This window comes from Arvicanthis niloticus, chromosome 9 (genome assembly GCF_011762505.2).
Source record: "Arvicanthis niloticus isolate mArvNil1 chromosome 9, mArvNil1.pat.X, whole genome shotgun sequence".
In the NCBI taxonomy this organism is placed as follows: Eukaryota; Metazoa; Chordata; class Mammalia; order Rodentia; family Muridae; genus Arvicanthis; species Arvicanthis niloticus.
The window spans coordinates 53,943,741-53,966,370 of record NC_047666.1 but is presented as its reverse complement, the minus strand read 5'-3'; the positions used below and the strand labels follow the sequence as shown (position 1 = coordinate 53,966,370).

At 51.2% G+C, this 22,630-nt stretch overlaps 1 protein-coding gene across 5 annotated transcripts in view; it reads right to left on the bottom strand.

Annotated features, from left to right (window-relative positions):
* Positions 1-903: 903 nt before the first annotated feature.
* Positions 904-22,630, bottom strand: part of Ift122 (intraflagellar transport 122) — a 69,476-nt gene continuing 47,749 nt past the window's right edge. For 3 of the 5 annotated variants that reach the window (XM_076940323.1, XM_034511457.2, XM_076940322.1), the window contains 13 exons: positions 21,777-21,938; positions 15,242-15,408; positions 13,102-13,273; positions 11,631-11,733; positions 9,557-9,697; positions 8,475-8,572; positions 5,353-5,453; positions 4,193-4,358; positions 3,623-3,734; positions 3,120-3,245; positions 2,129-2,208; positions 1,719-1,883; positions 904-1,359 (listed from right to left, as the gene is read on the bottom strand). In XM_076940323.1, coding sequence (XP_076796438.1) covers positions 1,270-1,359; positions 1,719-1,883; positions 2,129-2,208; positions 3,120-3,245; positions 3,623-3,734; positions 4,193-4,358; positions 5,353-5,453; positions 8,475-8,572; positions 9,557-9,697; positions 11,631-11,733; positions 13,102-13,273; positions 15,242-15,408; positions 21,777-21,938 — 1,683 coding nt within the window. In that variant the 3' untranslated portion in view covers positions 904-1,269. The remainder of the gene's footprint in view (positions 1,360-1,718; positions 1,884-2,128; positions 2,209-3,119; positions 3,246-3,622; positions 3,735-4,192; positions 4,359-5,352; positions 5,454-8,474; positions 8,573-9,556; positions 9,698-11,630; positions 11,734-13,101; positions 13,274-15,241; positions 15,409-21,776; positions 21,939-22,630) is intronic. The other 2 variants (XM_034511459.2, XM_076940324.1) reach the window with 2 other exon arrangements.

The following is a 22,630-nucleotide window of genomic DNA, read 5'->3' as shown; positions in this document are numbered from 1 at the left end:
TCAGTTCAAGGCACGTGCTAATGGAAATCCTAACACATTAATAAATGTTTAGTGGGAGAGAGAGCATGCATGATCATAAGCAATCAGACACTTGACGGAGGAGTTGTGTTGGCACAACTGTCTGGCTCTCTCCTTCATTCCCCCATCATCTCCACAGAGACAGAGGGGGTGGGGAGGGCCTGGACCTTGCCTGGCTCCCTCTTTCATCTCCACAGAGGCAGAGGAAGTCTGGAAGGGCCTGGACCTTGCCTGGCCTCTGCCACTCACTCTGCCCTCATCTCTTCATCCCAGCAATGGGCATGCTACCACCAGCCTCACATGGGGATCTTCAGGATGGCTCCTGGCTGCTCCATCTCCCTGTTTCTTCTGCTTAAGACAGTGTGGGAAGAGTGCCGTGTTGCTGTCTGTCCCTGGGCAGGTGGCATGCGAGAGGACTCTAAGGATTACAAGTCTAGGTGCTCTCCTCATGACTGGAAGCTTACAGGCTCTAGAACCCGCTGCTCTTCCAGTTATAACCAACACAGGGGCTATGGCTGAACAGTTTTCCAATGTGTGTGAGTTCTCTTTCCAGATTCTGCCTGAGGCCCACAGCATTCTGTGGATCCCAACTGGCGCCCCCATGCTTCATGCCCTGGAGAAAAGGCTGAGTACCTGGTGGGAACACTCCTGAGGCTCCAGGGACGAGACTGTCAAGATGGATCCTCATTAAACCAAAATAAATAAATAAACAACAACAAAAACACCCATGCCCCCGCCCCTTCCCATGGTGCCATTTGATTAGATTACATTTTAAGAGCACGAAAAAGCAATGTTCCTTTCAGATCAAAATAGAAACAGGTGCACTTTTGCATAAGGAAATTAAGTTGCAGACAATATGAGGGTTTGCCGAAACACAGACACTGATGAAAACGAGTGGCCCTTTTATTTGTCGTTATTGAGGCAATCTGTTGGCAGAGTGTGCACGGTGACGGTCTGACGGATCCACGAACTCCAGCAGGCTGCTATGAACACATGAGCCCTTCTAAAAGTAACAGATTTTTTTTTTCTTAGAAAATATATGTGCGTTCTCTTCCCCATCTCCTGGTGCTATTTACAAGGAATGAAATGCCATAAATAGGAAATCTGTGGTTATACAAGGCAAGGCCCCTCCCCAAAATACACACTTCATCTGGGCAGGAGACGTGTTCTGAGGGTTTAATTCTTTCTCCCCAACAGTTTAGGGACAGCAAAGAGACCATGGGAGCAGGTGATCCCAGAGGCTGTCACTGCTCACGGGCCAGTGTCGTCGATACGCCTTCGGCAGTAAGGGCAGCAGGCATGCTGGAGCACCAGCAGCTCATAGTCCTCTGAATGGAACATCTGAGGAGAGACAGCCCATGACACAGGGAAGCAGGGCCATGTGCCCCTCAAGCCCTGAGCCTGGGCTGGGACATGCTGCCCTGAGAAGCAGCTGTGTGTTGCAGCAGCAACCGCAGACCTGCAGTGGGTTGACCTGAGGACTGGAGGGCTCTTTATCTGAATGAGGCTCACAGGTGCAGCACCCCTCATTCAGGGGAGTGCAGAGCAGGAACCAGCTAAGGTCCACTGCAACCAGCTGGGCAGATGCAAGTGAGAGGGCAGGCTGTGGACAGCTCACAATTCCCCCCACATGCCCAGCTTCCTAAGGGAGATATGGAGAACAGAGGAGCAGGAGAGACCACCAGCTGTAGGCTGGGTACCTGGAAGCAGGAGGGGCACATGGTGATGGAGGCGTCAGGCAGCAGCGAGCGGAAGTACTGCCATTGCAGCGGCGGGGGCCAGCGCTTGATGAGAACATCCCTTCGGCTCATGGAGCGGAGTACCGACCGGTTCACCACCACAGGCACAAACTCAGAGCTGCCTTGCTGTGAGGGACGGGAGGTACCTGGGAGTTATGCCCTTGGCCTGATCCACCACATCTTAACTCCCTAACAGTGACATGCTCCACACCAGCACTGAAGTAGTCTCAGAACCACCCCGTCATTACAGAAAGCTATCTCGTTCTTTCTCACTGCCATGTCTGAGGTAGTGGCTGATTGCCACACTGAGGGTCCCTGTGTGCCTGGGGAAGCACTGGACGCATCCCACCAGGCCTCACGCATTGTCTCACCTCAAAGCTCAACTTGGCTGTAAATGGGTCATCTTCTCCTATGGAGTCTATGGTCTCATCCAGCCTCAGTGTCTGGGAATCTGGAAAGTTCTGGTCAAGGATGGAGCTGGAAGTCCAGTAAGGCACAGGTATCATCAACCCTCCGGCCCACACATCCACTCCCTGGAGCTCAGCCAGGTGTTACCTCTCACAGACTTGGGGAGACTAGTACAGTGTCTGGACGAGGAAAAGAGAGAAGGGCCCTATCCTCTAGTCACACACAGCAAGTGTCCCTCCAAGGGTCCTGAGGGGGTGGAGACCATAGGCCTAGAGCTGCCACTTAAGAAACTCAGCAGTCACAGCCATAGAGTGAAGGGCAAGAACCATCACAGAACCCAGTCTTATCAGCCTCCCTCTGCCCAGTGGTGATAGAGCTGGCTGAAACACAGTGGGGGAGGTCCTCACGTAGGGACTAGGTGGGTGTGGCCAACTGTCCATCGAGGACCACAGGTGTTGAAATACCTACCACCTGTCCTAGAGCCATATCACTGGTGTCCACCTCTGTAACTGCTATGGAGGTGGGATGAACTACCCAAGGAAAGCAACCAAGGGAACGTAGAGGCCTTCGGGACAGTGGGATGGGCACCTGGGAGCCTCACACTCTATTTTCCTCAGCCTGAATACATGCTGTCTCTGCATGAAAAAGCTACCTGAACAGAAAGGTAGAGATCCCCCAAGTACATATACTATAGCTTCTGCTGAGCTATGAGCCAGAAGCAGGGTAGGGAGTCCTCACAGGAAGCTGAAGGTGCCACTCTCCTCGTGCCTGCAGGCTCTGGCTAGCTCTCTGCCCACCTCTGATGTTGGTCCTCATTGTGTGGGGACCTCCCCAGCCTTTCTTGATCTTATCCTTTTGTCCTTGCCTGCTGCCACAGCACATGCTGCATCCCTCCCCGCCTCCCCATCCCCGCCTCCCCATCCCCGCCTGGCCCAAGCCAAGAGCATTGGATACTGTTGCTTGAGGTCTCCCGCCATTTGCCCTCCCTCTTGTGTCTTGGTGCCTCCAGATCAATGAGGGCAACAGCTTCTTCATCAGTGATCCCCTCTTCCAGGTAGAATTCCACCAGGTGCAGCACCTCTGGGGGGATAAGGAGGGGCTGGGGATGGCTTCAGGAGAGCTTTGAGACTGTCACTTACACCGGGCAGTGTGTGAGCAGGCAGAACAGCCAGAGCACGTCCCCTTTCCCAAGCAGCCTCTACGGAGGCAAGGGGTGCAGTGCATGTGAGACGAGCAGGTCTCCAGCAGCCCCGCCCCACAGGGCCTGTTTTGGAAGAGTTGGGTCAGGACAGCTCCCTCAGTCTCTCTGACTGAGCAGTGGACCCCAGGTGAGGCTTCTGGCTGGGGACATGCTGGGCTTTGCCTCTGTGGATTCTGACAGCAATTCTGCATCTAAGGCATGGTGGCATCACCTTCTGTACAATGTCACATGTCTGTAAAGCCGTGGGGTAGCTCACCATAGGAAGAGGCAGAGAAGATGAAGGGCTGGCGGCAGTTGATGCAGACGTTGCCAAGGTTGTTCAACAGTGGGTTGTTGGTAGAACAGCGGTAGCACAAGGGCACCAGCTCCTATAAAACAAGGACACGTCTGCCAGGCTGAACCAGAAGCGTGCAGACCTCCCCCTCCGCCCAGGGACAAACACTGCATGCTGTGGGGAGGCTGGCCAACGGAAGACTCCACCTAGGCTCACTAGCCCAGACACCAACTCCAAGCCAGGCCTCAGCAGGATGCTGTCTTCACAGGGACAACTGTATCCACTGTCAACTCCTGCCACTCACCAGGTTCTAGGCACTGTGTCAGGCACATCATTTATGCTGCACAAGTACCTCCTACCACCTGTGGGGAAGGGGGTATACATACCCACCTGACAAAGCAGGAAACTGAGGCACTGAAAGCCTAAGGCACAGCTAGGAAGTGATAGAGCTGGGATTTAAACCCAGTCTATCCCAGTGCACTGACAGGGGAGCCAAGAACAAGCAGCCATCTTCTAACAGAACCCAGACTAGGTTCAAGGGCATGCCCTTACCTCACTGTCATGGAAGGGCTTGGAGCGGATGGTCAGGGTACCCAGCTCAATGGACTTCTGGATCCTGGCGGGGATCTGCAGCCCCCGTAGCTTGTCATAGGCATGCCGGGCCAGCTTGTAAGCACCCAGAGCCTTGCTCTGCTTGGCCAGTGTGAACAGTGTATTCCTGCCATTGGCAAGGTTAAGGACAAAAGAGGTGTGACCTGGAGCCAATACACCCACCCCTGGGCTAAAAGGCATCTGGTGTCAGTAGCCACTTCTGTGTTTCTATTGGACAGCACCAGGGGAGGCTAGCACCCAAGTTAACCAACCTGTAAATCAACAGAACTTTTGGGACAAGTTAGACTCAGGTACCAAGGGTAGCAGGGATGGCTCTGGTGGCTCCTTTGGTGAGCCTGACCTGCTGGTCAAACGGGTTATCACAGTGAAGGCCATCTGTTTGGGGTGTTTGCCCTGAAGAGTAAATAATGGTCTGGACCATCCAGGAAATGGGTTCTTAATGGTGAGCTGGGGTGCTTTTCTGGGGCAGGTTCCTACAGGAGGAAGGCCGGCCGGCCAGATGAGAACAGCGAAATGAAATGACTTTCAGGCTTGTGAAATGCTGGACTATTTCTCCTCTGTGCTTCGGACCTTTCTGTAGCTCTGTCAGAGGAGAAGCAGACTCACAGGACTTGAAGTGCCCCACATAGGAGCTGGGCTTGTCCACATCCACCTCATGGGGCCTCCCTCTCTACACCACACACCCTATCTACAGTCTTCCCTGCAGTTCCTGAGCAGACCCAGCCTTGCCTCCATCTTACTTTTGGGCACAGGGTACATATTTCTGAAACAGGTCTTGCCGCTTGTCAACCCTACTAGATGACAGCTTCGTCACCTTGGCTGACATGTCCCCAGATCTAGAGGGCTTCCTGGTCTCAGTCCCACCTTCCTTTGTGAGTTCTGGGAGGCCTGGGACAAGGTGCTGGCCAGAACTGCAGGCCAGATGCAGCTAGCCAACCCTGAAAGCCAAGCTCCCCTTGGCACTGGCTGCTCAGCGGCCCAGCTGAGCCTCTCCCCACTCCCCAGTGGCTGCTGAGATAGGGAGCTTCTGCCAGTAAAGTGCTCTGTGGAGAACTGGGGCCATTAGACAGAGGGCAAGGAGGGTGGGTGGGGGAGGATACACTTTGGAGATGCCCAAGGGGGTGGCCTTGGTCAGGCTGTGCAGCAAGAACTTGGAGATGTTGAAGAGGGTTTCGGGGAGATCAAAGCTGAATGGCTCCTCCTGCAGCAAAAGAACAGGTATAACAGTCCCAACTGGAAGGAGTGGGAGCACACTGAGCACCTACTGTGTGCTGGCTATTACAGCTAGCCCCCCTGGCTTTTAACATAGACTTGTGGGCAATTACTTTCCATCACATTGTACCAGAGAGGAATGTGATGCCCTGATACAGGACAGCCCATGTTATCAGAAGAATAGGGCAGAGTGGAGATTCAAACCCAGAGCTGATCCCTCAACCCTAAAGTATGTGCTTCTCTCAGCTACAGTGTCCCTGGGGATGCTCTACTTCCTGAGCTCACACCTTTATGGGAATGAGGGAATGACCCAGTGAGGAGCTTCACTCCTTCCTGCAGGACATAGCAAGTCTCTTCTTTATCCTTCAACAGCTACCAAAGCAAAATGTGCCACCAAATGCACACAAAGGCCAGGCTGGCCCAAGTTCTAACAGGTCTCCATGACCACTGGATATGAACAGACCTGTACTCAGGGGCTGCCCGCAGTATAGCCCAACCCATCAGGGAAGGCCTGTGCATGATGAAGACCTGCTTTGGGGGACTCTGACACTGCAATCCAGCTACAAATGCAAACCACACTTCAGATGGTGACAGGCTGGCCAGCTCCCCTCCCTCTGGAAGCTCACCCTAAAGGTTTAGTCAGGACTTTATAACAGCCACCAGGATAGCCCCTTGTGAAGCCCAAAGCTGTGGGAAGTGACTTTCTACTTTGGTTCAGAGCCCAGTGGCTTCTCCTGAATTCCTAATCACATGTCTTTCTGGTCTCCCTCCCCCGTTCCAGCCTTTTCCTCCTTTTTGTTTTTATTTTTGAGAAAAGGTCTTTAGCTTAGGTTGGCCTTAACCTTTAGCTTAGGTTGATCTTCCTGCCTCCACCACCTGAGTGCTGGGATTCAGGTGTGTGCTACCATGCTGGTTTATCCATTTATATTCCTATATCCTCTGTTGGCTCCAAGAACTGAGAGGAACCTGAGACTCGTGCTCTCCTGGGTGTGACCTGGAAGAGTCCAGGACTAGGTAAGCAATAGTCCAGATCACCAGCGCTTCTCTAGGAAAGAAGCCATGAGCCTCAGGAAGAATCTGTGTTTCTCTCTGCCTTCTTAGGATCAGCTCCCACCTGGCCCCAATGCCAACTCCTCAACTATGCTGGCCACCAGGCCTTTGCCAGACCACAGCCTGCCTGCCACAAATCCTTTCCCTTCCCCTATCCCTTTTACACTGGTACCCCTCTTTGGTGGAGGGATCACCTCCTCTCAAAGAAGCCACCTCCAAGCTTTTCCCATGAGGGGCTGCCCTGCTTACTATAGGGGGGTTCCTTGTGATAGGAACTTGTGTCTTGCTTACCACTGTGTCCCAGGCCTCATCACAGGAACTGTCACACACAGACACTGGTTGGGGGAATAACTCAAGAAAACAGCAGCTCTGGCCTGGACGCCAGCCTGGGTCCCATGGGTGGCCCCTAGCTTAGTACCATGTTCCATGTGCAGGAGCAGAGCTCAGCTGTCAGGTGAGGAGAGCCCTGCACAGACACAGTGAGCAGGAAGAAGCAGGAGAGCTGGGAATCAGGAGCCCGGGGCTAGGCACCCAAGAAAGCTCAGCACACCCAGCCTAGGCTGGACTGCCTCTAACACCAGCACCCATCTTCATAGCTTCTCAGCTATTTGAGACAAGGGGCCTAAATGAAAGACGGGTCTGCTTGAGCCCACAGATGCTGCTGGGAAAGAGATGTTACCAGGGCTAAGGACAGGCCCAAGTGAGACCTAATGTTTCCCAGAGACGGACAGTGCAGAGAGAACACAGACAAAGAGCAGGACACTCGGGGAAAGCAGGGCCTCTGAGAGGCCAGAGTGGACACTGGACTGAGGTGAGTGGTCTCCTATAGAAGCTACGATGAAACCTCTACCTGAGGGATAATGGGAAGCAGAGTCACATTTCCAAAGTGAATGCACTGGGCTCTCAGAGATCCCCCAGCTAGCATCTCTATTCCATAGAGATGGAGACCAAGTGCAGAGGTGTGGGATTTCCCAAGTTACACATCACAGTGGCACACGAGGCATCCAGAGATAGCTTCTGAAGCTACATCCTAGAAGCTGAGCGCACAGACTGCAATCAGTAGAGACTCAAGCCCAGGCTCTGCCGCTTACTAATGGCCCTATGGGTCAGTGAGACACTATGGCTCTTCTCTGTGTGGCACCTGGGCTTCCTTATCTGCAGATGTACTTATCTCATAGTGTGACTGAAGGACGACATCAGTCCACAGACAAAGACTACAACATATAGCAGGGACTTACTAATGGGGGGCAGGGGACACCACTGTAGCCCAGAGTATCGCCACAGGATAAATTCACAGTGTGGGTTAATCAAGACTGGAGGGCTGAGGAGACACAGGATGAGATAGATGGTAACGAATTTAACAAGGCCTTATCAAAAGAATCATGGAATGGGGATAGATAGTATCCGCACACACCTTTAATCTTAGCACTAGGGAGGCAGAGGCAGACAGATCTCTGTGAGTTTGAGGCCAGCCTGGTCTACAGAGCAAGTTCTAGGACAGCCAGGGTTGTTACACAGAAAAACCCTGTCTCAAAACAAACAAACAAACACCAAATAACAACAAAACAAGTATCAGGGAATGATCTTAAGTAATTTTGTGTCTGTGGAGATCAGGCCAACCCTCTTGTTTTATAGAGGAGACTGAGGGCCAGAGAGAGAGCTTGAGCCTTTACTGATCTAGAGAGGCATCAAATACTGAACTAGAAACTGGAAGGGCCGGTCCCAGCCCTGGACTGTAATTCTGAGCCCCAAGGATTGCTTCATGTCAGAAAAAAAAAAAAAAAAAAAAAAAAGGAAAAAAGAAAGAAAGAAAAAAGAAGAAAAGAAAAGCGGCAGGTGAGGGAGAAGCCCTTCCCTTCCTGAGGAGAGCAGGGTTTCTGGGCAGCTCGTCCCATCTCTCTGAGGCCCTTGCTGAGCATGTGACAACGAAGGTGCCTCATCAGTCTCCTTGCCACCTTACCGTGTATCGGTGAATGGTTTGATAGCCATGATACAGCTCAGCCAGGTGCTGGAAATGGTGAAACTTGTCAAGCATCACATCCTTCTGGGCAGGATCTACTGTGAGGGAGGAGCACAGGAAGGGAGGAGGGAAGGAGCGAAAACTGTGTCAAATGGTATCTTGTCTTCCTATGCTGCTCACTGGGGCCAAGAGGGCAGCGATGGACAAGTGCCCTGTGTAGGAGTAGTCCATCCTGGATGATCCATCTTAGCCGGGCAGAGCTTTTGGCCAGGAAACACCTAAGGATAGATCCCTCCCAGCTCTGTCCACTGGGTCAGCACCTGTTATGTCCAGCAGTGGAGGAGGCCTACAGCCTAGACACACCAAAGGAGTCTGGTGGGATGGGCAGATGGCATCTTCGCTGGCTCTCTGTGCTCACGTTGCATTTCAGCTTGTCAGCTATTTATCTGAGATAGCATATCAATGGCCGGGACAGAAAAACCCCACCTGGCACCTGGGCCTGATGGTGTGACTGGGAGCTGACAGCTGTGACTCAGGGCAGAGCAGCAGCTCAGGATCATGCTGTCGCCCTGCACACCCTGCATCCAGTGCTCAACTACTGCACACAGCCTTGGGTACAGCTACCTCCTTCTGTCTACTTCAGAACTCCTCAGGGGATCGTGGGAAGCCACATGAATGAAAGCAAGTCTAAAACTGTCCTTCTGCCTGGGATGAGGGAGATTCTGGAGTGAGTTATTGTAAGGTGATCTCTTCATCTTTTCATTTAATTAAAAAAAAATTTTTTTTTAAGCCAGGGCTCACTTGGGCCCAGCTCCAGGCTCCCAGGTAGCAAGAGAGGGAGATGCTCTGAATTAGCAATGCAGGGTGGGACCTCCTACCCAGAAGACAGACTGCCAGCAAGTCCTACTTACAGGCAAACTTGAAAGAGATGACAGACCAGATTGTGCCATTGCAAGGCAGGCTCAGGGACAAAACACTCAATAAACAAGCCCAGTGCTTTAATGAAACAGCCCTGCTCTTCTGATTTTATCTGATGCCAAAGAGGGGCCAGGGAAGAGGCCAGCCGGCTGTCACTCACTCACCTTGAGCCATGTCGAGGCACTGCATGGACAGCATCCAGTAATAATAGGCAGCGTCATTAAACCTGCTCTCCACCACGGCATTGTGTGTGAGCTGCTCCAGCACCCGGACTGCTTCTCCCTGCCTCCCGGCCTTGTGGAAGGCTAAGGGCCATGAAAGCATATGCATGTCATAGGGGGCCAACATGGAGCAGGGAAACTGTGCAGGGCTTACATGAGACTGCTCGAGAGGCAGGCCACTCATCGGAGCATCTGTGATGCCTCGTTGCTGAGATGTGCCTCTCAGGCCGCAGGCTATAAATAACCAAGGCTACATCCTGAAATAAGCACAGGGAGATACACTCCTTTTGGCTGGGAAATGGCAACCTACTTTAGCAAGGCACAGCAGAGAGAAAACCTGAAGCATCAAAGCCTGGCACTGTGCACAGAGAACCTGACTCCACTCCAGTCCAGACTGAGACTTTCTGACTCCTGGGTAGCACTAGCAGGTCCCACTATACTGTGGAGCTTGGTGGTTCACAAAATACCTTCACTGTTAATTACACATTAAATCCTCAGGACAAAATTCTAAAGATGGAGAACCAGTTCCCCTACCCCCCTTGTAAAGGAGAACAATGGGCTTTGCCAGGTAGAGACAAAACATCATGCCCAAGGTCAAAGAGCAGCCCAGTACTGAACCCATCGTAAGCTGAGTGCTTTCAGATACCAACCTTGAAAGATCTGGCTCAGTTTGCAAAACCAGACATTTATAAAAAACAAGCAAAGAATTTCTCAATCATGCCTATGTCTAACAGAAACTTCCTGGGCCCCTCACTACCATGTGGCCCACTTCTGGGGACCCTAGGGCTGCCAGAGGACTCAGAGCTCTGACACCTGATCATATGTGAGCATCCCAATGACCACATCTTCAACCTGCAGATTAGGAAAGGTCTGGCCTTGGTTCACTCTCATCTTCTATTTCTTGTCTGAGTACCAAGTTACTATGGCGATGGATTCTTGGAAGGGCGACACAGACAGATGGATAGGTTGATGTGTTTTGCCCAAACATGCAGACACTTCAGCAACTGGGTGCTCTGTAAATGCTGAGGCGGCAGAGAACGCGCTGTCCTTCACAGGGGCTTTTAACCAAGGAGCTCCAACAGGGGACACATTTGTTCTGCAGTGTGTCAGGAGGTGGTAACTGCTACCATATACAAGTGTAAATGAAATGCTACGGAATACGACCCACCCACTTCATTTAGGAGACTTTCTAAACAGGCGTAAGAATTAGGCTCCCAGTTGGACAGATCTGATTCAATCCCGGCTCTGCTGCTCGTGAGCTTCTCACAGCACATGTAGCCCCTGCGTCTCTGCAGGGCTGTTGGCAAGATTCAAGGTTACGCAGGTTAAGTGCCCAGCCAGCACCTGCCACAGCGAAGGCGGTCACATCGCTAACTGATGATGAACGGTATCAGTTAATGTGCCATACTTGCCTTGGCTTCTATTTCAGATGCCGTCACACCCTGTGTACGGCTCATTTCACCAACAGAAGCACCAAGGGGCAGAGAGGCTGTCTGGCTTGCCTGAGTCAGAAACAAAGCCCGTTTCTTCCTCAGTAGAGGAAAATGAAGGTGAGACTATGCTAGACACCAAGGGCTGTCCTCTCACTTTGTCCTGACAATGTATGCTTTGGCTCAAGAAACATCTCTGCAGCTTCCCAGCTAGAGGAATACAGGCAAATTCCTTTACCTCCTTCAACGTCATTGCCTCATTGGCAAAACATAACTAACTGTGGTACCCAAGCCAAGAGCATCCTGCAGACTAAAGGGAAGGCACGAGTGCAGGTGCTCTGCAAGGTTAACAGGGAGCTATTGAAGAACAGGGACCTGTCTGGGGTCCTGAACAAGCCATGCACGGAGCCAGGGGGCGTGGCTTCAATGTCCATGTCCTTGTTCTACAGTCTTTCACCAGCAAACACATCACGAGCCAGGGTGAAGGCACCTGTCCTGGGACCTGCTGAGGAAGGGGCCAGGCAGCCTCTGTGCCATGTCTCCGTAGCCCTCCCCACCCCTTTAACAGTGTGGTCTGTGTGGCCTACCTTTCTGGGCTTCCTCAAAGCGGTCATTCTCTGCTAGCCACTGGGCATAGGGTACATAGATGTCATCCTTGAACTCAGGGTGCTTCTCACCTAAAGCAAAGGCCTAGAAGAAGAAGGAGTGGGGGCACTCTTAATGACGCGGCCCCCTGCAGCCCCTGAGAATGTGGCACTTGGCTGAATCTGTTAGGGATGTCATATTTTGCCAACCTGACAACTAGAAGGGGGAGAGCGTCTCCCCCTCCAACCACCCCCACCAACACAAAAACAAACCAGCTCTTTGAAAACAAAAGGCAATTAACGGCAATATGCAACTGACTGGATTCAATAACAACACAGTCTGTTTCTGGACCACAGAAGCAGCACAAAATCGGAAACATTTTATTTTGAGGGTTTGCGTGGGCTCCTGTAGCGTGGCGAACAGATTTCTTTTAACTGTGGGCGACACCTAAGGAGACAGGGTTGACAGTCCCATCATCAGGGCTTACTAGCTGTCAGAGAGGACTGAGGGCAGTGCTACACGGGACTTGGTGACCACTTCATTAAAGCTCTAAACCACCTGCCAGGCCAGGAGAGCAGTAGACAGGGCATGGGAGGTCTACCACATGCTAACTGCCACAGCTGGATAACCTGCACCTTAAGGAGCCAGTACTGCTTCCAACCTAGCCTGTTTTTCTTGTCAGTGACCTGTCACCTCAGAAAGTGGGGCCACTTGGAGGACAGACAGGAGCCAGGCTGCTTTTACTTAGGTAGTGCCTTGCTATAGCTCTGTAAGAAGAGTGTCATGGTGGGTGGATGTCACTAATTCTATTCAGGTAACGCTCTTTTCCAGGGCACAGGCACAGAGGGGCTCTGCCCTAGCTGCCTAGCTAGCCTTGGCCCCAGGATAGCTGTCTCTCTGATTTGCCTGGCTGATTCTTCTCTCTGGTCCTCTCACCCAGCAGTCAAGACTGGGAAGAGGACAAGGACAGGGAGCAGCTGCCCTAGAAGCAGCTCTGGTAGCTTGTATCTGAAAAATATGGCTGGCATTTTCTGCCAAAATGCCACACAGGCTTTTAATGCCACACTGGTGTGTCCCTTCTTCAGAAGTGAGCTTGAGGCTGTGGCTGGCAAGAGGCGGCTCAGACCAGCAGCAGGTGCTGGAGCTGTCATGCTGACACATTCCTAATGCCTGTCATGGGGCTGGCCTAAAGCTGGCAATTTGTATCAGTTTTTTTTTGTTTGTTTGTTTGTTTTTTGTTTTTTTTTTTTTTTTTGAATGAATGAATGAATGAATGAATGAATGAAAAAACAAATTGGAAGTTTGGTGAAAAGGCCCTCCAAGATATTCTGGCTCAGAGACTTTGAGGTAAAAATCTGATTGCCAGGCAGTGGCCTTCCATCATGAGGGCAGCTTCTCTCCATCTTAACCCCCGTTTACCTGTGGCTAGGGGCTCAGGCAGAGTCCCAACCTAGCAAGTGTACTCTCTCTCACCTCATCCCAGCGCTTGGTGTCCACATACAGCTGTACCAGAGACTTGAGGTCCCCGATCTTCAGGTAGGTCTCAGCAGCATAGCCAGGACTGTCCAGCTTCTTAAAGTAGGAAGCACACATGAGCAAGGGCTCCCGCTCAGCCTTGTCCAGCTTCCGAGCAATGTCTATCAACCTGGAGGGGTAGGGAACACCTGTGAGGTCTTGAGGAACAAGCAGTCTCTGGAGCAGGCTCTGTGCCTGTTCCTTCTGCTTCTCCCCATGCTAACAATATGCTGTGGCCCCTGGGAGAGGTTCCACAGGCAGATACAGAAAGAAAGGATGCACTATCCAAAAGCAATGGCAGAGCCAAGAGTGACTGCAACTGGGGGCACTGCCCATGCCGCACACCCCTTACACCAGTTATAAAGCCATCAGTAAGACCTGGATCCGCTCCAGATACTGAGATGGACTCATGAGATTCCGTATCATCTTTCTCACCCTCCCACCATCCCAAAAGGTGAGATGACGTGAGCTGGAGTCTACGTAAGGGTGGCCCAAGACGCCACGGCAGGAAGGGCCAGAGGGCTTGCTCCAGCACTGTCGGGAATTCCCACAGGAAAGTAGAGGCTGGGGCATGAGACTGCCTTAGCAACTGACAGTCTGGAGGAAGTGACAAATGTGAAGCCTGTCCTAGGCCAGAAGCCCTGGCAGTGTCCTCACTCCAGGGAAGGTCCCCCGCCCCATCACTCAGATCTTCCCAGTAGTGAGCGCCTTCCTACTGCCCGGGTACACGGCAGGATTCAATGTGAGAACAGAAGAGGCTGTAACAGATCTGAATCTCAGACAGGCGGGCTCAGGGAGGCCTGTCAGTCTGTGCTTAGAATAACAATGGCACCTAAAAATAACACTGCCTAGCAGAAAAAGGACATGTTTTTAGGGAAAGGTAGCACAGGCAGCCCTCCAGAGCCTAAGAGCCCTACTCACCAAACTGACATTCCTAGGGGAGAGGTACCTGTAACATCCAGAAAAGGGACAGAACAGACTTAATGTCTCTTCCTTGAACTTGTTAAGTGTCCCCAGGGGAACTTAATACATAGCGCTTGCAAATGAAAGTGGCATAAAAAAACTAGTGGGAAAAGTAGAGACCATGAGCCTGCCTGGCTCCCTTAGCACCGCCCCTTTTTGTAGAAAGAATTCTTGGGGCACAATCTAAGACCTAAGCGAGTGTCTTTCTGATACTATTCCTAGACAAGGGGAGGTTGGGGGTAGGTTAGCCACTAAGGTCCCTTGGCAAGGGGCCCACACGCCTGCCTCTCCTCTTCCCCGGGGCCTATGCCACTGGCTACTATGTGAGGAGTACACTGTTGCCTCCTAAGCCACCAGTGTCTTTGCTGTACAAGCTCCTTCGATTCAGCTGCCCCTTGCTCAGCCTCACCTGGAGGATGGGTGCCAAGTCCTAAGACGGAACCATCATGTGGCCTGTCCCCTCCTCCATTCTTTCACATTTAGATGGAACCATCATGTGGCCTGTCCCCTCCTCCATTCTTTCGTATTTAGCTTCCTCTCTGTTCCAGCTCCTCCACGTTCCCTTGAGACTGCAAGCCATCACCATCTCTGCTGGCCTACTGTGTTCCCTTCTAATTGTTTCTACTTGAAGGTTCAGCAAGGCCACTTCACGGAAGGACTCAAGAGAAGAGGCCACAGTTCCTCCCAGAGAGCTGGCGTCCCCGATGACTGAGGGCTGGCTCTCCTGTGCTCCTTTGGTACTCTCGTGCTGTGTTAGGGGCACTGAAACCAGCCATGCCAGCCTAAAGCTTAGCCCTACAACTCCCCAGACGCTTGGTCCTTGAGGACACATCAGTCCCCAGGCTTAATTTCCTCATTTTCCAGATGAATGTGGATACTGATCTGGAAGCACAGGGGATAATCAGAGGCCTGGAAGGTCAACACAGTGCCCGGGGGCGTCTGTGTATGTTCCCTAGGTCCCCTTCTCATACTCCTCAAAGGCAACGCTACCTTGTTCAAGTTCTTCATCTCCTAGACAACCTAGTCATTTTTATGTTTGGTGCAGATATTCAGAGAAACACTTTTTCTCTTGTCAGTCAAAAACCTCAAGAGTCACCACACTGCCCAGTGTCGCCAGGCCAGGGCTGAGACCTACATGTCAACCCAGCCGTGGCTGCCGCTGATCTCTATGGCCTTGGTGTGCTCCCCGGCCGAGATGTACATCTCTACCGCAGCTTTGGGCTCGTTGATGTTCCTGGCCCAGTCGGCCTGCTTGGTGATGAGCATCTTTGTTTCTTTAGGGTCTCCAGATCCAAGGAAATCCTGAGGAAGCACAACAAACAAAACCATTCCGGATCAGGACTTCCTGTGCCAGCATTATGTCAGCTCCAGAGAGTAGAGTAGGAGAGGGCTCTACTGGCTGTGTGAAGCAGCGGTGTGCACAAGAGCCCAGCTCTGTGTGACTGTGTGGGGTTAGTCCCAGGTGTCCAGGAAGGGAGTGTGCATGGGCCATCCAACAGTGCTTCTGGGGCCCAGCGACACGTCAAGGACTGCACCCCCCATGTCTCCTTCCCTTCACACTTGTTCTAAATACCTCACAGACTCTGCAGAGAGGGGCTGAGAGTGGTTAATTTGTGACCTCCACACAGTTGGATAGAAACATGACTGGCTGTGAAATTACAAACACTAATCCTATAATCACTAGTCACACACTGAGATGACACCAGATGCCCCAGACTGGTGCTGAGCACATAGTTCTAAACTTAAGCACACACAGTGATGCAGAGTTTTGGGGCTGGCCCCTTGTGCCCTCCTTTGCTGTCACACTGAAGTGCTTTTCTCATCTCTTTTTCTCAGATGCTCTGTGGCCTGAACTCGGCTCATTCTGTTGGCTTTGCCCCTAAGATATGTCTATGGCCGACAGCTGACAAAACACTCCTTGGCTCATTTCCCCCCACCACCACCACCTTTTTTTTTTTTTGAAGCAGGGTCTCACTATGTTGCTCTGGCTGGCTTGGAACTCAGAGAGATCTGCCTGCTTCTGCCTCCCAGTGCTTAACTGAGTGACATCAGATCTTGTCTTGAGGTCAGATCTGCACAAGTAGGACTATGACCCAAGAAGGGACAGCAGGAGTCACAGATGAAGAAAATAGTCCTTTCTGGGGGTTCAGAGATTGGGCAGGGCCTGACGTCCTTTTACCCCAATGACAGGAGTGTTGCTGAGGTCACGACCAGCTTCTCTAAGTTACCACCAAAGTGCCCTAAAACCAGACTCAGGTTGTCACCTCTTTTCAGGACAGAGCTGCCACTGTCAAAGCTGCCTCAGTGCTGACACTTTTCAAGGTGGGGCTTTTCAAAATGGGGAACTGAAAGACATAGATCTGCACTGCTAGTGAGAAGTGGTTTGTCTTAGGAGAATGTATCCTACAGAGAGTGCTCTGTCAACCTCACTAAGTATAAAAAAAGCACTCCTTTCCTCGAGATTAACACTCATTTGTCAGAAAAGTGCAGTCAATGCATGCAGAAACCCACTTGAACAATTAGCTCATTTCTTTTTCCATTTGCTTTCAGGGTAATTATGTAACCCTCCAAACCATATATTAGGTTGGCCTAAGACAACCAAATAGTTCAGGAAGGGGAGGAAGGGCATCTTTTACCTGTTACAGAACAGATAAAGAGAGGGTCCCTACAGCTGTCCTCTGCCTCCCCTTGGGGCACATAGAGAAGGAGCTGGGGAGCAGCCACTGAGGACACCTAGCTTGGGCTATGACAGACACTTCCCTTTTGGCAGTTAGGATGACATCAACTCTTCATGCACACAAAGCTTTCCTGCTCAGCTAGCTGCATGAGGTTAGCAACAGAGACAGGCATTCTAAAAGCACAGAAGTGTCCTTCAAAGGGACTTTGGTGAATGAATGCTCAGTGAGATAACAGAGGGAACAGGCCAAAAGCTATGAGGGGGCCACAATGTGAGGCACCTCCCAGGGGGACCATGTGGGCACATGGCTCACTGGGACAGGGGCACACCTCCTCCATCCCAGCAGCCAACTCGAGGCTGATTTAACTCAAGCTGAGTCTAAACAGTTCCTTCAAAGCTCAACCAAGTGGGTTTTCAAAGGCTTTTGGTTCTATGAAGCCAATTTACACGTTATCTGGGGGCCACAGCATAGACTCTGTCCTGGAGTGGACAGAAAGAGGCCGTGCTGAGTGATGAATGAGACTGAACAGGGTTCTCATGCTCGGTGCTTCTGATAAGGACACACTATACAAGAGTTAAGAGCACTGTAATCCCTTTATCACCACATAAACATGTCACTTGTCCGGAAAGCATACAATTTATTTGTACGTGGGAATGTAATTTAAAATTTTTCCAAAAACCAGATTGAATCTTGGAAAGCAATTTCAAGTAAACAAAAACATGCCATGTTAATAAGCACTGTATCTCCAACCCCCAACATAATGTGTATGTGTGCACACATTTCCCAACTGCAGATTACCAAGCCAGAGTGGTGTGTGTGTGTGTGTGTGTGTGTGTGTGTGTGTGTGTGTCTGTAGGTTTGAGATGGAACCAACATACTGGGAATTGTGATCAAAAATGAAAATCAAAACAAGCCCAGAGTATTTACCTTCATGGGGAGCCACACCAGATGGAGTGTATGAACAGGCTGCACTGCTGGGCAGGAGCCCATGGGTGCAAGAAGTGCAGGTGAACCATGAAAAGAAGCCAAAATGGGAACAAGGGTGGCTAGAGAGAGGTCTAAAGGCATCCACCCTGGAGTCATACCTGGCCCTCCCATTTTCCTATTATTTTTATTTATTTATTTATTTATGTGTGTGTATGTACGTGTATGAGTGTGTATGTGTATGTGCATGTATGTGTGTGTGCATGCGTGCATGTGTGTGTGCGCATGTATGAGCGTGTGTGTGTGTGTGTGTGTGTGTGTGTGTGTGTGTGTTACTGTGACTGAACCCAGGGTACCTGTGCTACTACCGAGGCACATCCCTGGATGTGGACTTGTAATTTAATTCAGTCACATTCTTCATTTTTCTTCCTTTTTTTCATTTTTTATATTTTATTTTATTGTATTTTATTTTATTTGACAGGGTCTCTCTATGTGACCCTGGCTGTCCTGGCACTCACTCTGGAGACCAGACTGGTCTTGAACTCACAGAGATCTACCTGCTTCTGCCTCCTAAGTGCTGAGATCGAAGGCATGCACTATCAAGCCTGGCTACTCATCTTTCTACATCACTACATGTTAGGGTTTATGCATCATTCTATATAATTCTTAGAACTACAGTGAGCTGTATTTATATAGCATACTCTGCTATGCTCTGAGGAAGCAGCAGAGGCTTGGCTGTGTGAGTCTTCACCCACTGGTGACGTGTGGGTTCCATAACCACGCCTCACTCTGGATGCCAAGCAGGGGCCGCCAGCAGGCTCTGAGGGCTCAGTCTCAGAGAACTGGGCTGGCCAGCTGTGCGGCATAAACTCTATCCTGGGGTCTGTCCCTTTAAGTGGAAAAAGGGTTTCATGTAATATGGGATGTACATGGCTGGGAGCATGGAAGAGGCTAAGGAAGATGAAGAGGCAGAGGAAGTCTGAAGCCCAGATCTGAGGTGTAAAGGGGAGGAACCAGGAACAGCTCAGTGGTTCATCATTATGTGAAGGAGCCACAGGACCTGACAGATGTGGTTGCGCACAGACACAGACAAAAATGGGGAAGCTGTCCTTCTTGGAACTTGTGAGCTAGGTGATTAGCAGTAACAGCCATTGAAATGGCTGTGGCTAGGACTTGAGGATTCCACAGGATTTTGAGGGCCTCAAAGCCCCTTTGTGGAAGAACCTCACAGTTTCACACCTAGGCTTTAAGCCTTGTTGGAGGCTAAGCTGTTGACATCTGGAGAACTCTGGCTCTTTAGTGGGGTTCATATGTCTACAAAGCTCCCTCAAACATCTAAAGTACCTAGGGACTAACCTTGAGGGGCCACCCTTTAGACACAAAAGGGGACATTCTTGAGTAAGCTGTCATAAGGAAGCCACTCCACCTGCCAGGCTCAGGAAGGCACTCTGCATGCAAACTGCTGAGAGCAGGCTCTCGTGTGTGTGTGTGTGTGTGTGTGTGTGTGTGTGTGTGCGTGCTGGCTTTAGGGATTCACAGCATCCTGCTGTTGTAGTTTCAGCTTGTCACTTAGGACACTAAACCTTGGTGGCTCCTGACCCAGGTCTGAGGGAATCTGTGGAGACTTCCCTAAGCCCTCAGTACCAGGTGACAGCACCACGCTGGTGTGCTCAAAGCCCACACAGCTGTTGCTGACAGGTACTCTGTATGTGGTGCTGTCCCTCTACACACAGCTGCTGCTGACTGACAGGTACTCTATATGTGGTGCTGTCCCTCTACACACAGCTGCTGACTGACAGGTACTCTATGTGGTGCTGTCCCTCTACACACAGCTGCTGACAGGTGCTCTGTATGTGGTGCTGTCCCTCTACACACAGCTGCTGACAGGTGCTCTGTATGTGGTGCTGTCCCTCTACACACAGCTGCTGCTGACTGACAGGTACTCTGTATGTGGTGCTGTCCCTCTACACACAGCTGCTGACAGGTGCTCTGTATGTGGTGCTGTCCCTCTACACACAGCTGCTGCTGACAGGTACTCTGTATGTGGTGCTGTCCCTCTACACACAGCTGCTGCTGACTGACAGGTGCTCTGTATGTGGTATTGTCCCTCTACACACAGCTGCTGACTGACAGGTACTCTGTATGTGGTGCTGTCCCTCTACACACAGCTGCTGACTGACAGGTGCTCTGTATGTGGTGCTGTCCCTCTACACACAGCTGCTGACTGACAGGTACTCTATATGTGGTGCTGTCCCTCTACACACAGCTGCTGACTGACAGGTACTCTATATGTGGTGCTGTCCCTCTACACACAGCTGCTGACTGACAGGTACTCTGTATGTGGTGCTGTCCCTCTACACACAACTGCTGACTGACAGGTACTCTGTATGTGGTGCTGTCCCTCTACACATAGCTGCTGCTGACAGGTACTCTGTATGTGGTGCTGTCCCTCTACACACAGCTGCTGACTGACAGGTGCTCTGTATGTGGTGCTGTCCCTCTACACACAGCTGCTGCTGACTGACAGGTACTCTGTATGTGATATTGTCCCTCTACACACAGCTGCTGACTGACAGGTACTCTGTATGTGGTGCTGTCCCTCTACACACAGCTGCTGCTGACTGACAGGTACTCTGTATGTGATATTGTCCCTCTACACACAGCTGCTGACTGACAGGTACTCTGTATGTGGTGCTGTCCCTCTACACACAGCTGCTGCTGACTGACAGGTACTCTGCATGTGATATTGTCCCTCTACACACAGCTGCTGACTGACAGGTACTCTATATGTGGTGCTGTCCCTCTACACACAGCTGCTGACTGACAGGTGCTCTGTATGTGGTGCTGTCCCTCTACACACAGCTGCTGCTGACAGGTACTCTGTATGTGGTGCTGTCCCTCTACACACAGCTGCTGACTGACAGGTACTCTGTATGTGGTGCTGTCCCTCTACACACAGCTGCTGCTGACTGACAGGTACTCTGTATGTGGTATTGTCCCTCTACACACAGCTGCTGACTGACAGGTACTCTGTATGTGGTGCTGTCCCTCTACACACAGCTGCTGACTGACAGGTACTCTATATGTGGTGCTGTCCCTCTACACACAGCTGCTGCTGACTGACAGGTACTCTGTATGTGGTGCTGTCCCTCTACACACAGCTGCTGCTGACTGACAGGTGCTCTGTATGTGGTGCTATCCCTCTACACACAGCTGCTGACTGACAGGTACTCTATATGTGGTGCTGTCCCTCTACACACAGCTGCTGCTGACTGACAGGTACTCTGTATGTGGTGCTGTCCCTCTACACACAGCTGCTGCTGACTGACAGGTACTCTGTATGTGATACTGTCCCTCTACACACAGCTGCTGCTGACTGACAGGTGCTCTGTATGTGATACTGTCCCTCTACACACAGCTGCTGCTGACTGACAGGTGCTCCGTATATGGTGCTGTCCCTCTACACACAGCTGCTGACTGACAGGTACTCTGTATGTGGTGCTGTCCCTCTACACACAGCTGCTGCTGACTGACAGGTGCTCTGTATGTGGTGCTGTCCCTCTACACACAGCTGCTGCTGACTGACAGGTACTCTGTATGTGGTGCTGTCCCTCTACACACAGCTGCTGACTGACAGGTGCTCTGTATGTGGTGCTGTCCCTCTACACACAGCTGCTGCTGACTGACAGGTACTCTATATGTAGTGCTGTCCCTCTAACATCTACCTTCAGAGTCAGCTTCAGGCCCCGTTTATTCCTGCCCACCCTCTTCCTGATGTCATCCCCATTTTATTAACTAATTTATTTACTTTTGGGTTTTTAAAACAGGGTTTCTTGTGTATTCCTTGCTGTTCGGAAACTCACTCTGTAGACTGGGTGGGCCCAAACTCACATAGATCCACCTGCCTCTGCCTCCTGAGTGCTGGGATTAAAGGTGTGTGCCACCACCAACCACATTCATCCCCATGTTCTGTCTCTATCATTCCTTGGATACATGACTTAAGTCACTGCAGGTCAGAGCTTTGGGAACTGCCCATGGCAGGCTGGGCCCAGGACATGGGTGGATTACCTTGGCATACTCAAACATGCAGAGGTCAGTATACATGTCGAGGGCGAGGTTCTCATGCCCGCTCCTCTTGTACAGTTTGGCGGCTTCATGGAACTTCCCCTGGTAGGAAAACACATCTGCCAGAAACAGGTCATTGTTGGTCTCTCCCCTCTTCTTCCTCTCCTGGAAAAATTAGAAGCACAGGAAATGGCCTCCACAGCCTCAGCAGGAAGCAGCCTGTACAAAGGCTAGCTGCTGCTATTTCAGGTCTTCCTACTGGAGCCTACACTTGGCTCCTGGGCTGCTATGTATCTCACCTATGTCTCTATTGGGAATTCTCAACAACAAAAGCAGACTTTTCCTTTTTTCAGACCACTGAAGATCAAACAAGAGGCAGACCTTTGTTTGCTCAGTGGAAATTCCACAGGACTGTTTTCCTGTATGCTTGCCCAAGGCAACTGGTGGATAACTTGAACAGTGTGCACTGTCAAGAGTCAGGGACAGCCCCTGCATTCTCAAGATTTCCCAAAGCCCCAGACACCTGGGTGGCAGAGCTGTGACCCACAGTGATGACAAACAAGGACAAAGTCTGGGATTTTCAACCAAGATGGAAGCTGTAAAACAGGATCACAAATCTGACTATGTTCCTGTTTCTAAGAGATGAGGAGACATTATGTGTGCTGTCTGGTTTTATGTCAATTTGACACAAGCTCCTCAATTGAGAAAATGACCCCACCACATTGTCTAGTGGGTAAGCCTGTGGTGTGCTCTCTTGATTGATGTGGGGAAGTCCAGCTCACTGTGGGTGGTGCTACCCCAGGGCTGGTACTCCTGGGTGCTACAAGAAAGCAAGCTGAGCAAGCCTAAGGAGCAAG